The 21,202-nt window shown below is 53.5% G+C and overlaps 4 protein-coding genes across 4 annotated transcripts; 2 read left to right on the top strand and 2 right to left on the bottom strand.

The window, feature by feature from the left end:
- Positions 1-3,764: 3,764 nt before the first annotated feature.
- Positions 3,765-4,602, bottom strand: TGME49_269417 (hypothetical protein; the record flags this gene model as incomplete). The annotated part of the gene is made up of 2 exons (XM_018781546.1): positions 3,765-4,013; positions 4,489-4,602. The coding sequence occupies 2 exons, from the start codon at positions 4,600-4,602 to the stop codon at positions 3,765-3,767; spliced, it is 363 nt and encodes a 120-aa protein (XP_018636582.1).
- Positions 4,603-6,145: 1,543 nt separating this feature from the next.
- TGME49_269420 (hypothetical protein) lies at positions 6,146-8,368 on the top strand (the record flags this gene model as incomplete). The annotated part of the gene is made up of 1 exon (XM_002365592.2): positions 6,146-8,368. The coding sequence occupies one exon, from the start codon at positions 6,146-6,148 to the stop codon at positions 8,366-8,368; it is 2,223 nt and encodes a 740-aa protein (XP_002365633.2).
- Positions 8,369-13,369: 5,001 nt separating this feature from the next.
- TGME49_269425 (hypothetical protein) lies at positions 13,370-14,292 on the top strand (the record flags this gene model as incomplete). The annotated part of the gene is made up of 2 exons (XM_018781547.1): positions 13,370-13,447; positions 14,059-14,292. 2 exons carry the CDS (start codon positions 13,370-13,372, stop codon positions 14,290-14,292), a joined length of 312 nt encoding a protein of 103 aa, XP_018636583.1.
- Positions 14,293-14,386: 94 nt separating this feature from the next.
- TGME49_269430 (polyprenyl synthetase superfamily protein) lies at positions 14,387-20,867 on the bottom strand (the record flags this gene model as incomplete). The annotated part of the gene is made up of 9 exons (XM_018781548.1): positions 14,387-15,083; positions 15,418-15,560; positions 16,142-16,228; positions 16,604-16,722; positions 17,150-17,266; positions 17,869-18,169; positions 18,747-18,825; positions 19,615-19,747; positions 20,164-20,867. The coding sequence occupies 9 exons, from the start codon at positions 20,865-20,867 to the stop codon at positions 14,736-14,738; spliced, it is 2,031 nt and encodes a 676-aa protein (XP_018636584.1). The 3' UTR covers positions 14,387-14,735.
- Positions 20,868-21,202: the final 335 nt, after the last annotated feature.

The following is a 21,202-nucleotide window of genomic DNA, read 5'->3' as shown; positions in this document are numbered from 1 at the left end:
TCTTTCCGGCGTTCGATCTGCTCCTGTAAAAACTCATTAGAAGAGAAAATGGAGTCCTTAAAATGTAGTTAATGCCTTTTTCGTGTTCAAGTGGTGAAGACATTAGAAGGCATTTTGTTGACGTGAATCAAGAAAACGTCAACAAAGTATCCTGGAATCAAGTGAAACTATCGGATTACAACGGTCCGAAGGAGCACTTACACGTCGGAGATGTAAATGAGAGTGGCACCTGCAGTGCAGAAATCGTCACTTATCTTACTCCCCTGCTGGAGCCCAACAAACCCCGCTGCGGTGGAACACACATTTAGCTCGGCCTGGACGGTCAAATGAAATCCTCAAAGGGGACGGTGATTGTGACGCTGCGGAACACGCCAAACCGAGGACCACGGACCAGCCCGTGCATCGACATTGCCTCTATAGTACTAGCGTCATTCGGCACTTCCTACAGTTAAAGCTGTTCTACCCTTGCACAGGGCCTCTGCTTCCGCTGCAATCTCGGCCGTCCGACGTTGGGCCGCCTTGTATTCGACTTCATTTTTAATAGCTTTTTTCGCTTTTACTCTGGACGACATCGGCGTGGTCTTAAGAGATGAAGTCCACCGCGACACGCAGGAGCTTGCGGATCCTCCAGACCTGAGGTACACAATTACCTTTCGAATCAAATGGATGAAGTGTGCACACGACGAAAACTGGGGGGCTGGCCCCTTTTGTGGGTTCCTTATTGCATGTGGCCATCCAAAAGCCTGCTGCAGCCGCATCGGGGATAACCGGCGGGAACAGCGGAAATTCTTTGCACTGAACTGGGAAAAAGCTAGGAGTCTGCAATGCCACTCGTTTTGACTCCAGTTTGAAACGTTATTTGTCGGGTCTGGGAGAGAGGGGCGCATCAACATCCAGAGCGGGACAGGGGGAAGAACGATGCGACAACCCTTTAGTACAGTGTCAAAAAATGCATCCAAAAGTGGATAAAACTTCCAGTGAGTGAAAATAGCCGTATTAATACAAGGGATTGCGTCTATGAGCTATACCAACACAAATGGAAAGGTTCTACACATGTGGTCGTACCTTTCTATGCCCCCGCGCGCTTTACGGAAAAGAAAAAAAAGGTGACGAGAAAGCAAGAGTCTCGTTACGCAAAATATTCAACTGCAGTCATATACAAAACTTAACATAAATATATTCTAAAGCAACCAATACAAAAATGGAACGTGCATCTGTCTTATATCACCACATTGATCCGGAACTCTTCCTCTACGAAAGGGTTGTCTGTACGCGGAACGAAATGTCGTCGATTAGTTTACACCCGACAGTTTCCATTTCAGTGAAGGTCGAAAAAGGCCCTCGGCCTTGGTAACCCTCTTAAGAGATGCTAAAGCTCTGTAGTGTCCCATTTTCATAGGAGCTTGTACGGCGGGAAATTCAGGGTACCTTTTTTTCACTGGATTTACCACAGGAGGATTTAAGTGGTAGAGTTACCCCACATCTGTGAACACTTTCGTGGGGTACAACACCATGGCATTAGTGCAATGCTGTCGCGAATGTCACATTCGTCTATGTGCGTTGTTGTCGTGTCTCTGATAAAATCAGAACGAAAGAGCAGGCATAACTCTCCGGAGTACACCTGCCAAAGGATCCTAAAAGTTACATTTCGCCAAATATAGTGATTAATGGGCCGTACTATCTTCGGTCTTCCTTGTTATTTCAGTAAGCAGTATTTATGCAACCGATGTAATGTTTTAAAATACTAGAGTAAGGAGAAAAGCATACATCTATGACCGCATTCGAAACCATACATTTCGTCAACGGAATCTTACAGCAGTTAGCTGGCACACCGCCTGGTGACAACAGACATCTGAGAGTCCCAGAACAGCCCCACCGGAATCAAAAATGTTGGTTTATTTACTGGACCTTGCTGTCAAGCTTGTTGATGAAACACAGAGCTCTACGAAAGTGGGAGAGTTTCTTACCATATATATCTTCTGTCTCATACTAAACCGACCTGTAGTTCCGGTTCGCAGATCATTTGTACACAGGCAATATCTACTTATAATGTGACAATTACAATACATGATCTGAGTGACCCTTTCTTCAAGGCTATTTGTTTTGATACGACGAATATATATTGCCGCTCTATACCACATAGTTACACAGTTCCGTTCAGCAGACAGTTACGGTGGCTGATCAGTGTGTTTCGCCTAATCCACATTTTCACAATGGAGCTTCTTGCAGTGCTATGTTTGCTGACATAATGGTATTGATTGACACAGGACTACCTCTACTAATAAGCCGTAATCGTTATAGGTGTTTCACTGCTGCAGCCGCGCGGAACACGATGTCTCTGAGTGGCCACACTATGCTGATGCTCCCTTTCTAAGTAACGTTGCACCAAATGAGACTCCTGTAACGGTTGTATCAGTGTGTTTTTCATTTTTTCGGTAGCATGTTAATAAACCTCGGTGTCACTTCACGAGAGGTCAAACGCTGTCAGATAGTTCGTACTGAGTGCCACGTTTCAGTTCTTATTGGCCTAGCTTCTGTTCATCAACGGACTTAACACTTTTTTACCCCCGGTGTATACTGATAACATCCGACTATTCTAAAGTGTGAGAGCCACTGCTAACAATGTATATCATCGTCAAGTAAAAACACAGCAGAACCACGTGGCTGTCCGGTGATGTTTCATCCTCAAACCATGCAGTGCAGGGGTACGCCAGAATTGACTACGCGTGTTGTTCATCTTCATTTTATGCCGAAGTGAGCGCCTCCTCAAAATTACCTCTTACAGAATCCAGAGATTATAGCATCGACGTACTCCTACCCGCAAACCTCTGGTCGGATGCTGGCCTGCATGCCTCATGAGACCTCCCTTGCAAGAACCGTGCTGCTTCGTTAGGCGCCACTTTGGTTCCCCCTTTTTCTGTGGTGCTCTTTACAGCCATTTGCAGCGATTTAACGCGCTCGCCCAAGGCTAATCCTCACATCAGCTGTCAAAATGTTATACTGCGCGTTGCTCACTCAGGTATCTGTTCAAACAGCGAGTGGTGCTTGTCGCCGAATTCGACAGGCACTGCGCCGTAGGGGCCTTCGGCGCGTAAATCGATCACGCCCAGTCGCTTTCTGAGCAGATATAACATATCCATCTACGTCCTAGAGAAAGGCCAATCTCCTACGGAGAACACTGCTGTTGTGAGAAAATTGACCTGTTCTCGTACCGCCCCTTCCTCCCGATCCTGCAGCTCTCCCACCGCAGAATGGCAGAGGCCCCTTTGGACGACCACTGGGGCCCCCGCAGGTCACCAGTTCGCCTGCGAAAAGAAACGCTGGGGACCGCATGGTAAGCCCGGTCACCCTCCCCAGTTGCAACAGGGATTGCAGCATACACCCGTTCATCCTATACAATCTACACTCTCACACTGAAGAATATACACGGAGGTGATTCACTTTTAGTTTTCCTTCTGCAACTGTCAAGGCAGCGCTATCTGACGATGTCTTGAGCCATGAGCGCCCGAAGTGTGTGGTGTTGTACACCGCTACTTCGTCCAGCGGCGAAGACGAGTGACAAGAGTGTCAGATTCGCTAGACAAATCCGAGATTGCAACCAAATGTATGGCCGTTGTTGATTTCTCCTTCCCCCCCCCCCCACCCTCTCCTCCACTTGCACGATGTCGCTACCCCCGCACACAACTTTATTCTCTTATTGCAATCGTTTTTAATGAATTTCTGCTCGACCCGCCTCCGTCCGTCGATATCCCTTTGCGATCTGTTCACTTGCGAACATGATGCCTTGAATCGAAAGTGAGACGCCCGTCGAAGCGGCTCGTTTTTACCCTCTGCTGCGCGTCACCGAAATGAAATTGTTGCTGTCGTGTCAACGTGGATTTACACAACCGGGCCGTGCAACCAAGCAGATCGCCGCTGGCGCTGCCAACCGTCTCTGTCCTTGCCGGTACGCATCTCCTGCACCTTGTTGCCAACAACGGACAGCCCTCATCTCCATTTCCCGTTCCTGTGAACTTAAAACAACAAGCACATGAACTCCTGACAGCGGCGTGCCTCCCCCTCGTACCACACCCGCAGACCTCCCGCAGAACGCGACCCATGCCAGCTGGTTTTATCGGCCGCTCTGAAGTTGCCAGGTTGTGCTGATTGTGGTGGTCACCTCTTTCCCTCGTAATCATCAGGTACTTGTAAACCGCCAAAACCCATGTCCTGTGGACTCACCACCACCGTACACACACAGACAGACTCACAAGCGGTGTCGAAGCTCCGGCTGACTACCGCGTGCGAAATACCTTTCGGCGGTTAGATTGAAAAGAATTTCCGCAAACAACAGTGCTTTGTGTTGTCACGGCTACACGGGCGTCAATCCACGAGCTGCCATTCATCTTTCACCTGCACAACGCCCGACCTTAGAGAGCGAAACCTTGTGCCTTATGCTGCTGCACGTCCCCTAGTGTTGTTTCTTTGCCGCCTCGGCTGTGCAGCTACCTCCTTCGTGTCTTGCATTTTCGGCGGCCAGAATGCGTTTATAACGTGTGGTTGAAGCAAAACTGGGGGTCGAATCTCGACGATTCTCGTTTTTCCTTCCTGCATCCCCTTCATTGTCCTAGCGCGTCTCTGAAAACGGCTTCCAGGGGTGTCCCTTGGCGGTCAGCTACTGGCCTGTCATTGTTTGTCCAGCGTTCCGGAGGATCATCGAAGTTTTTCCTAGGGAACCGAGTAGGTCCGAATAGGTTCGACGCGCGTGTGAAGTCCCCGTCTGCCTCTCAGCACAATTTCTGCCGCGCGTCGACCCCGGTAGCCTGCTGTGGTAAGTGAGAGGGGGACCCTTGCGCACCTTTGGATAGGCCAGAGGGCCAGCGAAACGGTTGGGGACTGGTCGGCGGCGTCTCTTCCGGCCCGGCGGACAATCCGGATTTTCTGAGTGTGGCGTAGAGACGACCGGTAGAGGGAGGCGCGTTCTCAAGCCGATTCGCCGGAGGCTCCTCATACCTACCGTCACTTCTGCTTCGTTTCGTTGGGGGTTTTCGTTGGCAATCAAGGAACGCTGGATTCACTCCAGATTGCTGAACTCACCCCGGTGAGCCGCGCCGGTGGCCAGGACTGCTGGAAGACAGGGTTTACAAGCCGGGCGAAACGGCCAGATTCCTCTCTCCCAGGGTGACCTCGGTGTGTCTCGTCCTCTTTCCGAATTGGCCTTGATCTCACTTTCGCATTTCCGTTTTCGCTCTTTTCCGTAGATCACTTCATCGAGAAACTGGCCCGGGACCGGCCGTTTCTGTCATGTTTTGTGCTGCACTCGGTGAGTGCCGCCGCGTGTATGTCAGAGGAAGGGTCGTCAGGTTCCCCAGCGCGGCTAGAGGTGAAAAGAACGTGTTACTGACATCCTCCGGGATAGCGCCGAACTCGGCGATCAACCGCAACTGTCCGTGGACCAGTCCGAGGGATGGCACGGGGGGACTTTGTGCAGGTAAACAGTTTCGGACTGTTTTCCAGGAATCGTTCTCTTGTGGCGAAGTAATACATGAACCCTCAGAACCGGTGCGTTCCGTACCTACTAGCATCTTACGGTGGGCAGGTGAAGGTCGCTGTCCTGCCGCTCTTTCTGTGTTCACGGATCTCCTCCGACTGTATTGTATTGTTTTCCCGGCTCGTTGCCAGAGGCGATGTCGGAGGGAGAGTCGCAGGAATCGCAGCGGACCACCGCGTACATGTCTGTAGTCCATTTTTAGGATTTTACATATATCGACTGTCCTTGAGGGACAAGAACTGCAGCTGCCTACGAGGTCTCGCGGAGCGGATTGCGACAGGGGACGAGACTCGTCGTCCAGCGCTACCGAGCTGCGGCACACCTGTGGGTATTTTCCGTGGTTGAGCATCCTATAGTTTTTCCGGTTTTCTGGACGTCTCTCGAAACGAAGGCTGCGAGACAAAGCGGGGTCGTGGGCGCCTTCGTCGGTTTTCTAATTTAGAACCGTGGACGCTTCCCAGTTTTCTATTTGGGAATCGCGTGGGTGGGTATCTCCGAAGATCCATAACTCCCTGCAGTTAGTTGCCAGCGAGCGGCCGCGCCTCCACTGGCGACACAGAGATATCCCTGCATGTATCCTTCTCGCATCAGTGGAAGTTGCTCAGTTTCTCCTCGATGATGTCAGCAGCAGTCTCGTCAACTGTCTGTTCGTTCTTTTCGGCGTTCCGGGTGAGAGGGGCCTCTTCTCCCTTGGAAGCCTCTCCGAGGGTCTCCACTCCAGCGTACGCAGCCGTGGAAGAAGAAGCGCTCTCGTCTCGTCTCGCCGCAGTCACAGGGCCGTGCGCGTTTGTATCTCCCGAACAGAATGTGGTGCTGCACACAGATCTGTCGCGCGAGATTTCGGCGGACACACTGACACCGGGGGCCACTTGTCCCTCCAGCACGGGATGCGGCAGCACTGCCTTCAGTCCGAACTCGAGCACCAGTGGAACCGGAACTGGGCAAGGGGTGGTGCGAAGGAAGCAGCTGTCCGGTGCTCAGAAGAGAAAGCGAAAGCGGGAACTGTTGGCGAAGAATCGCGTAGAACCTGCGTCCCTGTTCTCTTTCCTCTCGACGACAGTAACTTCCGAGGCGATCTACGAAAACTGGCAAGACCTGAATAGGGCCATCCGAGAGGAGTCTGCGCGCTATGAAGCTCGCACCCTGTCCGCTTCGTCTCCTCTCATGAGCCAACCAGAAACATCCACAGGGGGCGGGTGCTGCTGTTGCGCTAGGGCGCTTGTCTGTTGGACAGAAGAGAGAGGTGCCGGGTCTTCGGTGACACTGTGTGGCGCAGACGAGGACGCGGGAGGACAGAAACGACCTCGTCACTGTGACATACTAGAAGATTCGGGCGTGGAGGGAGGAAGCGAGCGTAAGAAGCACTGCTGTTCAAGTGGAGCCGACGAGGAGAAGAGACGGTTGCCGGTGAACCAAGAAAGGCTCCTGTCTCCGAGTTGCCACGCAAGCGGAAGAAGCGACAGCAGCACGCGGAACTGGTGCGTCAGCAGCCGGGAGTCGGGAAAGGAAGACGAAGACGACTGTGAAGAAGATGAAGGTCACCGCCCTTGCCTGACGTCTCCCTCGGCTGCCACTTCGCCGACCTCGTGCGGCCTACGGCTTCCGTGCGCAAGCACACTGCGTGAGTCGTGGCGGCTGCTCCTGGACGAGAGCCGCAGTCACAGGAGCACCAGGGGGAGCAGCCACGACAGCCTCGAAGCGGTGGATGTCTTGGAAAACAAAGATGGCGCAGAGAGAGTTGATGTGAACTGGCACGCGCACGGAATCGAGCCGACAGGGAGTAGTGGTGCGGGGGATGACGGCGCCGCGGTGAGCCACGTTCTCAGATCTGCAGAGTCTGGAGGTGATGGACAGCGGTGTCGAAGCGCGGGAGCCACGATGGGAGATGAGTGCTCTACCCAGCGGCCGTTGCTGCCGTCCCTCACCGGTCCAGGCACCCCGCTCTCGCCTCTAGCGACCGCAGAAGGCCGAGACCGCCTGATAGATTGCTTCTCGCCGTGCGGGGGCTCGAACGGGAGCTGCGGAAGCTGTAGCACCCGCCACTCGAGTTGTTGTTCGAGCTTGAGAGGCGACGGGAGCGGCGGCAGCTGCTGTTCTCCGCCTTCTCCGTTTCTCTCGCCGGTCTCGGATGACGCGTCGAGCGTGACCTCTTCGGTGAGCCCGTCTTCGCCTCCAAGACTCCCGCGACAGTCCTCCGGTCCAGGCCCGGTGTCGCCCCACAGTTCTCCCCGACTCGTCGCGCGTTGTGTGTGCACACGTGAAAGGCGGGATGAGCAGGTCCATGACGGGGGCTTCCCGGCGCTGGCGCCTTTGCGGGCGTCGCCGGGGACCCCTGAGGACGAAGACGAGTTGGACGACCTGGCCCTGTGGCCCTCACAGATCACCGAGGAACTCCGATGGAGCCTCGTGAAGAAAGGCCCTGTTCAACTCGTCGATTTCCCGTACCCTCGCGACGCCACTCAGAGACGGTTCGGTCGCCAGCACTACTGGCGCACGTTACCGTCGGGTGAGAAGCTGTGGAGAAGCTGGCTGGTGTACTCCCGGACTCGCGATGCGGTCTACTGCTTTTGCTGCAAGTTGTTTTCCCAGTTGTCTAAAAGCGTGGTGACCACCGGCTTTCGACGGTGGAAAGGCATCGCAGAAGTCCTGAGGAGTCACGAACATTCGCGAGACCATCGTAGCTGCATGCTCCAGTGGAAATGCCTCTGTCTTCGGCTCCACGCCGACGTGTCTTTCGGAGACCTCAAGCAGTTATGTATGACAACGCCGTCGTCAAATGCGGTAGGCGGAGCTGTGAAGGGAGACGGCGACGACGGAGAGGCGAGAGCGGCTCCATGAAAGACATGGACTAAACAGAGCGTCTGAACGGACTCGACACACACCGGAGGGGTGATGAGAGAGGGGAATGAGAGGAAGAGGGAAAGGGTCTCGGGTCCGCGGCAAGCGAGGGCTTTTAGGATGTCCTTCCTGCATACGTCAGTGAGGATGGGGGGTTGCCGCCAGGCACGGGAAGACGTTCTCAAAACGGAGATGGCGATACCGGATTTTATTCATCCTTCTGAGTTTGTGTCTTGAGACAGGGAACGCGGAAACACGTGCCGGTGTGCATTCATTTTCATTTGCTTCTTGTTGAGTGTCGGCAGTGTTGGGAGACTCCCTGCTCGTTACACGTCCCGTGAGATGTAGAAGGGAGAGAGCGGAGGCAAAACAGAGGCATCGGACGTGGATGTGTGAGGCTAGGGGATTCCTGGTTGTATTTTCACACGCATATCAGTTACGCATATAATCCTTGTGTGGACATGATCCTGCGTTTCACATGAAGCAGTGAGAGCTGCTCGACACAAATCGCGACGCTTTTTTTGGGACGTGTAGTGTGGTGGTGACGCGACTGCCGCCGCAGGGTTGTGTGACTTGGCGCAACGTGCAATTTCTGCTCTTCATTCTAGGGGAGCGCTCATCTGTGGAATGAAAATACCAGCGAAAGGGAGGCTGTGTCGCTTGGCAACAAGGTCCGGGTGGATGTTCGTTTCTTAAGCAGCGGACGCATCCCTGTGGTCCACGTGTGTGGGTACACCACTTCGTGTATTCGGTGGAGGAGATGCAGTGAGGTTCAGGTGTGTGTTCAGTTATCTTCAGAAACTCGTTGAAGTTCCAGTTTTTTTGTGTGCCCCGGGGCACAAATGACGTCAGGTACTGTGCGTGTTGCGTCCCTTCCATGTCGCGTGTGGCATGGTGTCAGTGATTTATCTGTTGCACCGTTTACATGGGAGTAACGGAGAGCCGTTCTGCGGCCGACGACGGGACAGGAGCGGGCGACACCGCGCCACGAAGCGTACTTTTGGAAGAGTCAATGTGACTTGAACAGAACGTCTCCGGAGAGCGATTAAGGCGGTTACGGATTCGATCAGTCGATGGTTTTCCCGCCGCTCTCTCCCGCCTTTGTGTCGATTTTTTCTGGACTGGGGACGCGGTTGACCGGCCATCTCCAGTCTTGTTCAGTCTTTCTTGCTTGTGTGCCACGCCGGATGAAGGAGCGGATATATAAGGCGACGTGGAGAGGGGTGAGTTTCGTCGTTCCTTGGTCCAGCATCTGGAGCGTGGCGGAAGACCTCTCGATGTCGTCTTCTACTAAAGATTCGATCAGAAAAGTGCTGCCTTGTGCTGCCTGGAAAGCATACCCCTAAGCGTGAGAGGGCGGGGTAGCGCAGGAGCTTCCGTTCTTCGGTCGCCTCTGGTTTCCAGAGTTTCTCTGGAGACACTCCCCTAAGCCGTTGATCGTGCAGCGGAAACTGAAGCGAGTGAGGGGAGGAAAAGGAAGGGGCTCTGCCGAGCGGTGCCGTCGCTCTACGCGTTCTACATCGTTCGTCCCTCCTGTATGGTTTTCGGATGTCTCTTGTCCGCCCCTCTTCCTGACAGCGACGTCCTCCCGGAGGGATCCCGCTCGAGGGAAACCGGACCCGTGGAAAAGAAGGGACGTTAGTCGAGAGGTAGGAACAGCCGCCTTTTCACGGTTAACGGAGACATGTGGCGTGGCAGAAAAAGTACTTTTGTGTGCCTCCCTCACACTGGTGTGTGTGCGTGCGAGCAAGCGATGTGAAGGTGCGTCGTGTCTGTGTATCAACCTCTCTACAGGCGTGAGAGAGGTCTGGGGCAGCCATCCCGAATCTCGCATACGCAGCCCACTTTCAGGTAGGAGAGTTTTTTCACAGTGGTCCCTCACGCTCCTTGGTGTCTCCCGGGTTTTTACTCGGGGCGCAAGGCGGGTGAGAAGGGAACTAAATAGGGGTCACCGCGAGATGTGCGAGGCGCTGTCGCATCCAGCGTCGGACCCCATGGGTGACAGAGCGGAATGAAGAAACGGCTCTGGCACCGTGCGTGACTCGAGTTTTAGTGTGTCCTTTTTCGCTTCATGGACGCTCTACGTGTGCACGGAATTCCTTGTTCGTTTTGCCGGCTATCAGCAGTGCGGATCACAGGGCAGTGGAGTGTGGTGTCGGCAGATTCCCCACGTGCCTTGCGTTTAGTACCAGTACAGTCATCGAGTGGTAACCTCGAATGAACGTGGCTCTGCGTATGTACGCGGGTTTCGTCCGGTCGGCTTCACGCTGGCTTAGCTGGTTTCTGTTTGTCTGTGAGTGGAACGCAACGACGCCCCAGCGGGGGGAGAGGCGCATGCGCAGGTCGAGGGATGAGGATGACGGGAATGATGATATAGAAGTATATCTCATCCGCGAAACGGTGAGGCTTCGTCGGGAGGCGCTCACGCTGCAAAAGTTTGCCAGTTGGAGAATCGACACAGGATCAGACGAACAGGTTGGGTCAATCAGGGTGGAAGCTAGGGACGATGTTTCTTACTTTTTCCGCAGTTTTTTCCATTTTCTTTTCTGGCGAACTGCGCCGCGCTGCCATCACGCGTAGCAGCCTCGCCGTGATTCAGGTTCTGTCTTCGTCCGGAAAGAAAGGCTGTGGTGCCGTTTAGTGTTCCCGCAGAGGTGCGCGTGTGAGTGCGTCGTTTTGTGGATGATATGTGGCCACAGTATGGCTCGGTGTGCGTCGCATACCAGGCCTGGCAACCTCTTGGTCCATGCATCGTCGTGTTTGCTGGCGGCGGAGCGACGGGGGAAGTGGATTGGGTGGCAAAGCAAAGTGAAGCACAAGACAACGCAAGGGTGTGTTGGTCTGGGACTGCCGAGAGGAGCGGAAAGGGAACCCTGCCTACTCACGCTGCTAGGGGTGCCCCGTTCCGCGAGCGGTCCACTCAGTCTATTAAGAAGGTGGAAATCATTCTAACACCATCAATAATTCTTAACACATCAACGACGGGCACTATGTATTGGATGAATAGTTCGTTTCGGTGTATTCTGTGGCACGCGGTGGGGATCCCAGTGCCGCTGTTGGAGGGTCCAGCTTTTTGCTTCCTGGGCTTGCATTGAGTCTTTGTGCTAGCGACCGTAGCTTGGAGATGGGCGAAAGTGTGGAGACGTGGGTCAGAGGAAGGATCGTTCGGTGACGGGGATTCAGGGAACTCGGGGTTGTTTCTGGGGTCGGCAAAGTGGGGGGGACAAGTACACCCGGCGCCTCGTCGCTCTTGTTGTCATTTGGGAGGCGCGTCTTTCATCGTTAGTTTCGTCTGCGTAGTCGAGCTGCTGGGGTAGAAAGAAGGACGTAGATGAAAGTAGCTGATGTAGAAACGGGATACCTCGCTGTGGTGGTGCTTTGGGAACAAGCCGTGTTCTTCCAGTGTGCATTGTGGCCCCAGTGCATATTCAGTGACAGAGTTTCGGCTGTCGTGCGTGTCGGGTTGACCCAAGGTTTTAGCGATGTTCATCTTTTGTTTGGGGGGACTGTCTGTGCGAAGCGTCGGTTGCGTCACCATCCCGGCGAGGGGTCACCCTGGATGGTGCGGGTGACTGCGCGATGCGAGACTAAGCACGTGAAAGAGGAAAAGTGAAAGAAGAAACGAAGCTCGAAAGGCGGCGCGGCGCCGGGGGGGGCAGTGGGAAGCTGCCCAGCGTGAGGTGGTGCCCAGCGGGGGCGGCGGGAAGACGAGGGTTGGTAAGAAAGAAACGGGGACACAGACTTTAGACTTTTTAGTGTTTAGAACCAAACTTGGAAGGCACGGGCGCGCACTGAAAATTGGGAGGCAGTGCAGAGAGAAAGGGTATCTGTTGAGCAGATACTGGTGAGGATGCACACATTCGCCAGACGGTTTTATTATGGCAGATTTTAGGGTCTCTTCTATGCGACGCACAAAAGTGATCTCTTCATCGCTCGTTTGCAGACGAACACGAGCGATGGAAGGACTGGGGGGATCAGTAGGGGATGCGTTCCGTGCATCTGATCGGAGCTACAGCGGGAGCCGTGAAACGGAATTTCCCGTCCGTTTTTTATGGTATATTGGTGTTCGGTCGAGTGTAGGCGGAGGTTTCCGTGCGGACAGTGAGAAGTAAAGGAGCGCGCGTGTGTCCTGTTCCCCATAGGCAATCACTGCCGCATGCACTCCATGTGAATGTGTAACTCAGGCACGTACACATCGGTTCATATACGTCGGTACATATCCTATATCAGTTTTTTTGGGGGGGGCGACAGGGGAAGAAGCGGGGAGAGGAGAGGAAGGTGTCCGCTTTTCATCTGTGGTAAACCTCTTTGGATGCTTCGCGGCCATGCACTGTTTGCTCGATCTTATCTGTGACCATTCACGGGAGAAAGGCATCGAAATCAGAACAAAGGAACGGCTGACCACGGATGTTTGTGCATTCCTTCCAAAATGTCCCGCAGTTGACCACTGTGGTCAAGAGGGCTGAGAAAGAATGAAGTTTCGTTTGCGCTGTCTGTTTTTGATGAATCCAGTGTCTTAAGTAGAGGCGACAAACAAGCGAGAATTCAAACCGGATAGCACTTCGCTGAAGGTTTCATCATCCGCAGGTCGGGCCAACGTCGAAAGCCGCCTCCTATGGCCAAGTCGCGTCGAGAAATGGACTGTTTTAGTGAATTTCGTTGGTGACACTTGTGCAGATTCCAGTTAACACAGGTTAAGGGAGCGACGGAAGGCACACGGAGGGTAGAACAACCCCTTCGTGTTTTGTAATATGGTGAATCAACTCACGGAAGGCGGGTGACAACGAAGCAGAGCCCGGCATCGGTCCACCGGCTTCTGCAGAGAGCTCTCCTTTCACTGTACGAGCACTGAACAAGCAATTTTTTTCTGCAGGTTTCTCAAGTGTGGTTTTATGATATGCCTGCTTGTCGCGCGCTGGCCCCAGGGCGTGCGAGCCGCCGGTATCAGTACGGTCTCCTGAAGACCGATTGTGTACGGAGAGAAGCTAACCACTCCGGTAAATGCCACCGTATACCGTCACGCGATACACGGGCCAAGTGCGGCCTCTAGAAACATCGCTGGTAGCGAGAAACGCCGTCGTAAGCCGCATTCGTTTCACAGCGTCGACGTAAGGGAGACTGTAAACGAACAACCCATGTGACTCGGAAAGGGTTATTTAGTCTGGAGGCTCCAAGCGTTTTGTGGTCTAGTCTTCAGTGAACTTCAACGGAGAGGGAGGGAGCGGGGCGAGACTGGTAACACAGGTCTGCTAACGGCGTTAGAGAAGTCGACCGTTACACAGTGGAACGCCGGGTGGGCATGTCTGGGGAGGTGCCGCTTAACAATAAAGGGGGTAACGTCGACGTGTACGCAGAAGCAGTGTGGGAGCGGCTCGAGAAACAGTAGAAGCGGCTGCGAACGCGACTGTGAAAACAGAGAGCCGGCCCTACACCGTTACAGATGTTTCACTTATTCCGTGGAGACGAATCACATCTTGCTTCAACGGCAGGAAGATACCACCGCTTGTGAGCGACGAATTCAGAATCGGGGTGACGACGGAGACAGTTGAAATCGGGAAGTTTCCCGCGTTCCTTCCTGGCTGACGAAGGGTATCGGGTGTGAAAAACAGACGAGATGCCATTCAATACGTGCGGAGCTGTCATGTGACGCCCATTCATGGAATTGCTCATGGTGCTGCGTGTCTTCCTAGTCAGACGCCTACGTAATACGTTCTCCCGGGAACAGTGCGCTTCTCCTTTCGACCAAAATAGAGGCGACGGACGAGTGTCGGTACCATATTGAGCAGGCTGGTGATTTGCTGTCGCGTAGAAAAGTGACCCCCGAACCGCCGCCGCTCTGTACTCGGAAACAAAGGCGTAGGCTTGTGAACGGCAGAACCGACCAGAACGCCCAACGGAAAAACGACAAACACAAAACGGACTGACAACGCACAACAGGCACTGCGGGAAAGAGCTCAGGGTACAACAAGAGCGAGAGAACGGAAAAGTATCACTTTCAGCCAACAAACAGCGCCGCTGACAGCCAGTCTTGTTGCAGAAGTGTCAATGCTGGTGTTCGTGGGAAGCGCGACACTTGAACACATTCCTCCTGGTTCGCCTCCACAGCAAAATGGTCAATCTGTCGAGACTCCACCGCCGGCTTTCGTGGCAGCTTCATTAGACGTACTCATACCCTCAAATGAGCAACAGAGGAACCTCAGCTCCTTCTCCCCGTACTCACGAGACCGCATCAGCCTCATGTTTTACCACGGAACGCGCCACAGTCGTTCGTCCCGCGGAGTTTACTGTCTTCCTCGGTGTGCTTTCCCGTTTGCTGGTGTTTCTCATGCCCCTCCACAACAGTGCTGGTGTGCATCTCGTCACTTCTTCACCCAGACCGCCGCTGGAGAGTGGCCTGCAGGAGCGCTGCCAGAGCGCGACATGCGTCGGGAATTGCTGCCTTCTTTGCGGCATCGCCGTCAGAACCCCCAAGCGAAGACGTCCCAATTTCGGCTGTCAACTCCTCGAGCAACTCAGTGGCTCGGCGTACATACAGCCGCCCCATCAGTTGGGAACGGGGCATGGCGTCACTGGCAAAAATCAGTTTTATGGCTTTTTCGACGTCGCCTTCCCGGTCAGCCCGTCTCTCCAAAATGGTTCGAGCTTCGCCTCCTGCCGACGCGCCTCGGGCTTCCTCCTCCAGAGCCGCCATCAAGAGCGGGGCAGTGACAAGTCCCTGCAGGAGCACGGTGGTAACCGCAGCAGCAAACTAAAAAAGGGATGCATGCAGAAGAAGGGCATACCCCTGTCTACGCAGCCGGGGCCAAGTCTCACAGAACAACAGGTGTCTGGTAGCTTCTTCAAGCTCGACTGTACACCCCAACTGCAATGACACTCCGCTCACAAAACACGCCTCTCACCAACGTCTGAAGACACCTCGATGACAGTGGCCTGGCGAAATGCACCCCCGGAGTCGGAAACCCGTTCGAACGAGCCGGATCCATCTGAAAACGGGAATAGCCTTCGCGTGTTCGGTTTCGTTGTGTTCGAGAAAAACTGCAGAAACTCACCGATCGCAAGTCATTGAGGGCCGGCTTTCCCAGGTTCTCAGAGGATGCAGTAAAATCCAGTTCGTCATCGTACAGCTGAAAGGCCATCCCGACGCAAGCTCCAAAGTCGGCGCTCCACGTGACCCAGCGCGAGGGCAAGCCCACTGAGCAGAAAAAACAGTTCAAGAGGAACTAGGCCGCGCCTCTGAACCGGCATGTCGCCAGCGGATCCTGCTGCTGCAGCGAGTCAGGGTGACATTAGGGGAGAGTCACAAAGTCAGCAGAAAACGGACCACGAAATGACGTTCGGTCCCCTCTCTGAGCTCTGCTAGCGCCTCTGCAATGAAAGAATGCTGCCTCAAAAGCTGACACGGGGAAAGCGGAGTAAAGCACAGGAGGAAACAGGGAAAAACAGATCCGCGTGTACAGAAAGATAACCATGCGGAGAGAACTCAAGACTTGGACTGCGCTGTTTGTCACCCGGCGAGTTTCACCACGGCATACACACACAGTGCTCTTTACATCGAGACCTAGCGACGCAGATGAAAATGTGAACAACGCGTAGACGTACGCCATCATCCAGATGCATACATTATTCTGATATAGTTTTATAAGATAACTCAAACAGGTCATCCGTGTCGGTTGACACCTATGAATCTGAATATACAGGCATAGAAGTCACAGCGTGAAGAGGGAAGGAATCAGATCGCGTGAAGTTACGCTCCTCCCACTCTGCAATTCCTACTTAGAATCGCAAGGCATGCACAGCTTTCCGCGATCAGCGAGGCGGTCTTGTGGTAAGTTTTGGTGAGATACGTCCGGAGTGCGCTTTCTGACAAGAAACGAGACGAGAGAAGACGCTGCAAAAATCTTCGATGAGGAACCCTGTCTCCACATGCTTGATCCACGCTTCGCCGTGTTTCATCCCTCTCAGTTTCCATCACAAAAGGCATGCACATATTGCTTCTGGGCGATTCGACAACGTCGCGCTGCTGTCACTGTGTTATCTGCTTCTGTCGGAGATTCTTGCCCCCGAAATGGCTGTGCGCTTCTCTTGTGTTGTGGGTCCCCCGTGTCCTGGCCGGCATCTTTCCTTTTCCAACTTCGCTTTTGTTTGTCCCTGCAAAGCCGTTGATTGTCCTCGAGCCGCCCTCACTTCTTTTCAGGTGTTCGCGCAAAGGCTCTGTACTCTCGGCTTGGCGCTCACCTAAGTCACCTCTAGAGTCGCTGAGAGCTTGAATCAGCTCTCCCTTCACCAGGCTTTCGATCACGCTTGACATCCGCATCATCACCTCTGTCGAGCCGCACATGGCGACGATTCCATTCCTGAAAACAGCCCGGAAAGCAGACGCATCGGTGCAGCCCCGAAACTTCGTCATCAGACAACGCCTACTCGAGGCGGCAAGCACCACAACTCAAAGCTCGCTTCCCGGCTCCTGATGCACATCCATATATGCACATAGACGTACACATTCCCATACATATATATTTGTCTATCTTTATACATATTCATTTGTGCTTCAGTCCTAAGGTGGACACGAGGACTAACATGTTCCAGAGTCTTGTCTTAATAACACCGCGACTATTCCGAGGAGCAGACGTCTTGCTTCCGAAGCAAGATGGTGAACATTCATCCCACTCGACAGATATATATATATATACAGTTATATATCAATCTGTACACATGTATGTGTATTTAGGAACCGGTTTGCAAAGGAGAGGCAAGCCTTTGAAGCCTTTGATGTTTAATTACCCTCGACTAAGGAGAAAATCTCCGCCGAGAATTGCCGTCTTGTTGCAGAAGCGTCGATGAGTCGCCGGCTGGCCGCGTCGTGTGTCTGCGCCGTCAATGACGTCGTCGTGCATCAGACTGTATGCGCAGCAAGGAGCTCGACTCGAGTTCAAAAGTTCTCCCGGGGAACATTCGTTTCCTCGATCAGTTCCATGCCACACAGTGAGGGACTTTTCCCCGCACGCTCGTTCTCTCATGCCTGGAAGCACGAGCGGTTTTTGTGACCGACCCAGACGAAGGTGCGAAAAAGGATTTAGACGTCTCTGAACATGCATGACGTCTTGGTGATGTCCCGTAAAAGAACTCGAGGAACGACAGTGCACCGACTCGTGCCGAGAAGCTCACGCATTCAACGTTTTCTCCATATGCGTGCTTTTTGCGCATGTCCACACATCGCGGTGCGATTCTACACGGGCATCCAAATGCAGGTGCGCATATATCTGTGTTTATATGAAGGCGTGTATACACATGGTCGCAGAGATATACGCATATACCTATCTCTATTCTCCCTCTCCCCGCAATTGTCCACAAACCTCAGCATACTTCCATATATATATATATATATATATACATGTAAAGCTTTACATCGATGTCATAAAGAATCCTTCTTTCAACGTCTGTCTCTCTTCGGGGTTGTGTAGGGCCTGCGATGTTCGCTGGGCTCCGCCAGACGGACGCACCTGGCTGTGTGAATGAGCTCCGCCACGTGTACCATGCAGAGTTCCAAGCCGTCTTTCCTTCTCGTTTGGCTCTTTGCGCTGAACGCAGCGCCGCAAGACAGAAGCGGAGAAGCAGAGCCCGAAGGCGAGAGAGAACGACTTCTCAGAGAGGCGCTCTCGTCTCCAGGCTCCGAACGTGAAGTCACGTTCAAGCTCAACAAGGCCTGACGGAGGATCAGCAGCAGCACCGGCCGAAAACGCTTCCCCGGTGCCGTCAGGAGGTACCGTGCTACAGGCGAGACTTCCGGATAAACCGAGCGAACTGAGAAAAAGCAATCGCATTCACAGATCTGGGTCTTTCGGGAGCCTTACTAAATATATGCTAATTCGAGACACGAAACTCAGACATGCGGCTGCTCGCTGCATATATATATATATATATATACATAGAGATAGATAAATACATGTACATATGTATATGTAGCTGCGTATGTATGTATATAAAAGTTTTTGTATGGCTACGTCGAAACGTGGTGTCTGCGCGCAGGTCTAGTTATGGACGTGCGTGTGTATCTGTTTTCGTAGAACCATTTACGCATGCGGACGACTCATTCGGCGAGCAAATAGATGCCAAAAAGTCTGCCTAGGAGTATCTCTCCGCCTCTGTGTGCACAGAGCCGTGTTTCACTGCCCATTTGAATGTATAGGCATGCGTGCATGAATATTTCTCCTTTCCAGTCGAAACGGAACGCAGAGCGTTCTTGCGTCGCCACGTACACCTCAGATGCGGCTGAGTTCCTCGAGACGAAGATATGGATACATCGCTGGGGAGTGGGACAGGAGCGCATGCAGAACGCGTCGCTCCTCTTCAGCGTTCTCCACTGCAACCTGCGACTTACCTGAAGAAAGCAGACTGAGATCCAGGCTCTCCACATCGTCGCGAACGAAGGCAAACGGGTCGATGTCCCCCGCGAATGCCTAAAGGGAAAAGAGTGGGGGAACGATTACCACGGCTTGTTGTCCACGTAAAGTTCATAGAGAAAAGTCAACCGCATGTTGTTGGATGCTGAATGTAATTAGAGTTATGAGGCACAAAAATAAGCCTGGGAAGTTCGCGTTTAAGTACACAGTCGAGCATCGACTGGGCTGAAAGGCCTCTGCATCATGCGAGACAGGGAAAAGACACATATATCTGGAAACGCAAGTGGAAGGCCAGCGCGTAGACACTGCTACTGCTCTAACGAGATGTTGAACGCTAACCAGTGCACAAGATGCTTCTGAAGTATGTCTAAATGCATGGGATGAGGCACATCATTTGCTGTGCAGGAAGCTCTCGACAGGCGGCAAAGAAGCAGACACAGGTGAGGAGGAGAAAACGGTAGCAGACAGGCCACACAAAGGCGACGGTACAGGGGCAACACGGCGCGCGCATACAGGCGTTGCTAGACAGAGAATGGGAGAGCAGAGAAGTTCCGGAAAACTAGAAACAGATATCCAGAAAACCGAAAACAGATTCAGAAACGAATTACAGAGGTGTAGAAATAACACAGGAAGAACCGACTTGCGGCGCGAGCAAAAACCAAGATGAGCAGGACCTGCTCCACGCTGACACTCGCCTAGGAAGCCACTTCGGTCTCCCCCCTACTTTTCTCTCTCTTCTCTGCTCTACACTTTCTCGTGGTTGGATTCCCTGAGCGGCGTCTCTGTCTCCTTCTCAGGAGAGAAACGAGAAATGTCGGCGAGGCAAGAGTTCTCACGAAACCGTACCTTCAGTCGAGCGTCGATCTCGTCTCGGTGTGCTTGTAGGGCCTCTCTCGGGGTATCACGAAATTCCATGATCCTCATTCCGAGCAAAGGGTCTTCTGACAAAGAATCGTCAAAGATGTACTTGGGGAGACGCCTGAGAAACCACGAGCCACCATTCGAGAGTGAAGCATTTAAACCAAGCGAAAACTCGAGCTTCCTGCCCTATTCACAGTTTGTGGGCTCTTCTCTCGTTCCCTGTTTTCTTTCCTCTTTCTCCTCTCGTTTCCGGCCGATATGGCGTCCTGTCTCTGCTCGTTTTCTCCCCTCTCGTCCATTTGTCTTTCCTGGTTGTCTTCTGTTTTCAAACATGCGTGTTGTAGTCTTGAATTCCGTCGCTCCTCTTGAATGCTTTGAAATGCAACCCTCCAGAGGTTCTTGAGTACTTGTGGGGATGCTCCTTCCTTCATCCCGCCCAGTCACGCGTTCCCCCGCTGTGCTAAGTTGTTCTTGTCTTCAATCGCCTTCTCCGGCAACTCTGTGCGTTCTTTTCGCCTCGGCAAAGAGACGTACATTTCCAGCTGTCTCCTCTCGAGCGCCTTCCAGGCTGCCGGTACAGCGCGGTGCAGCAGGCGCCCGGCCTTCGCGAGGACGCAATCCCTTTCGAAACTATCTCTGCCTCCGCCAGGCTGCTCTGATGTTGTTCCTTCGTCTTCGCTTCCTTCTCTTCCGCCTCCTTTCTCAGAGGAAACCTGGACGGTGAGAGAGAAGAAGCGCGGACGGCAGAGAGGCGACGCGAGGGCAGGGGACGAGGCGATGGACATGGAGAAAGGTCTGTCGTGAGAAAGGGAACTTGAGGAAAGAACGGGAGACTGGAGAAGAGGCGCAGCCCGCGGAGCAGAGGCGAGATAGCGAGAGAAAGGCGAAGCACAAGCGAGAGAAGGCAAGAGCTTTGGGGGCGAACTCGAGCGAGCGGCGGCAGCTCCGCAAGGAAGCTGAAGAGCTCGCGAAGCGTCTGCGCTCTTCTCGACTTGTCTCCTTCGCCCTGACAGCCGGCGCCTGTCCTCTCCTCGGACAGGTCGCGGCGGTCGGTTTGCCTCCACGAGTTTCTCTGCCGATGTGCGGGGAATGGAGACGGCGCAAAGAGGAGGAGGGACAGAAACACAAGAGAGAGAAGAGAAAAACAAAGGAGAACCCGCAGCAGCAGGAGCTCTGACAAGTACCTGTCCGAGCTTCCCGCCTGCGGGGCACAGGAGGTGTCGAGTAACGAGCGTCATTTCGCCGACAGACACAAGAGAGATCCGAGAAGAAGCGAAGAACAGACAACACCCTCAGGGTAAAGCTGCGAGGAGGCCAGCGAGACAAAAATTCAAGTGCGAACGGCGCAGAGTTTGAGGCGAATGCCACACAAATGGCGAGGCGAAGCAAACGAAAGGAGGAAGACTGGAGGCTGCAGGCAAGGGGGAAGAACAGACAGGAGTGGGATGTCCAACACGGTGAAAGAGTGAGGACACAAAAAGGAAACGCGTAAGAAGCGAGGCGGAGAGAGAGAACCACGCTCTTATCTTCCCTTCCTTGTATGGACACAGGAAGAGCGCACTTCCTCGTAGAA

The sequence above is a fragment of the Toxoplasma gondii genome, chromosome VIII, assembly GCF_000006565.2.
Source record: "Toxoplasma gondii ME49 chromosome VIII, whole genome shotgun sequence".
NCBI classification, from domain to species: domain Eukaryota; phylum Apicomplexa; class Conoidasida; order Eucoccidiorida; family Sarcocystidae; genus Toxoplasma; species Toxoplasma gondii.
The sequence above is the reverse complement of the archived record's forward strand: the minus strand, read 5'-3'. Positions and strand labels throughout refer to the sequence as shown.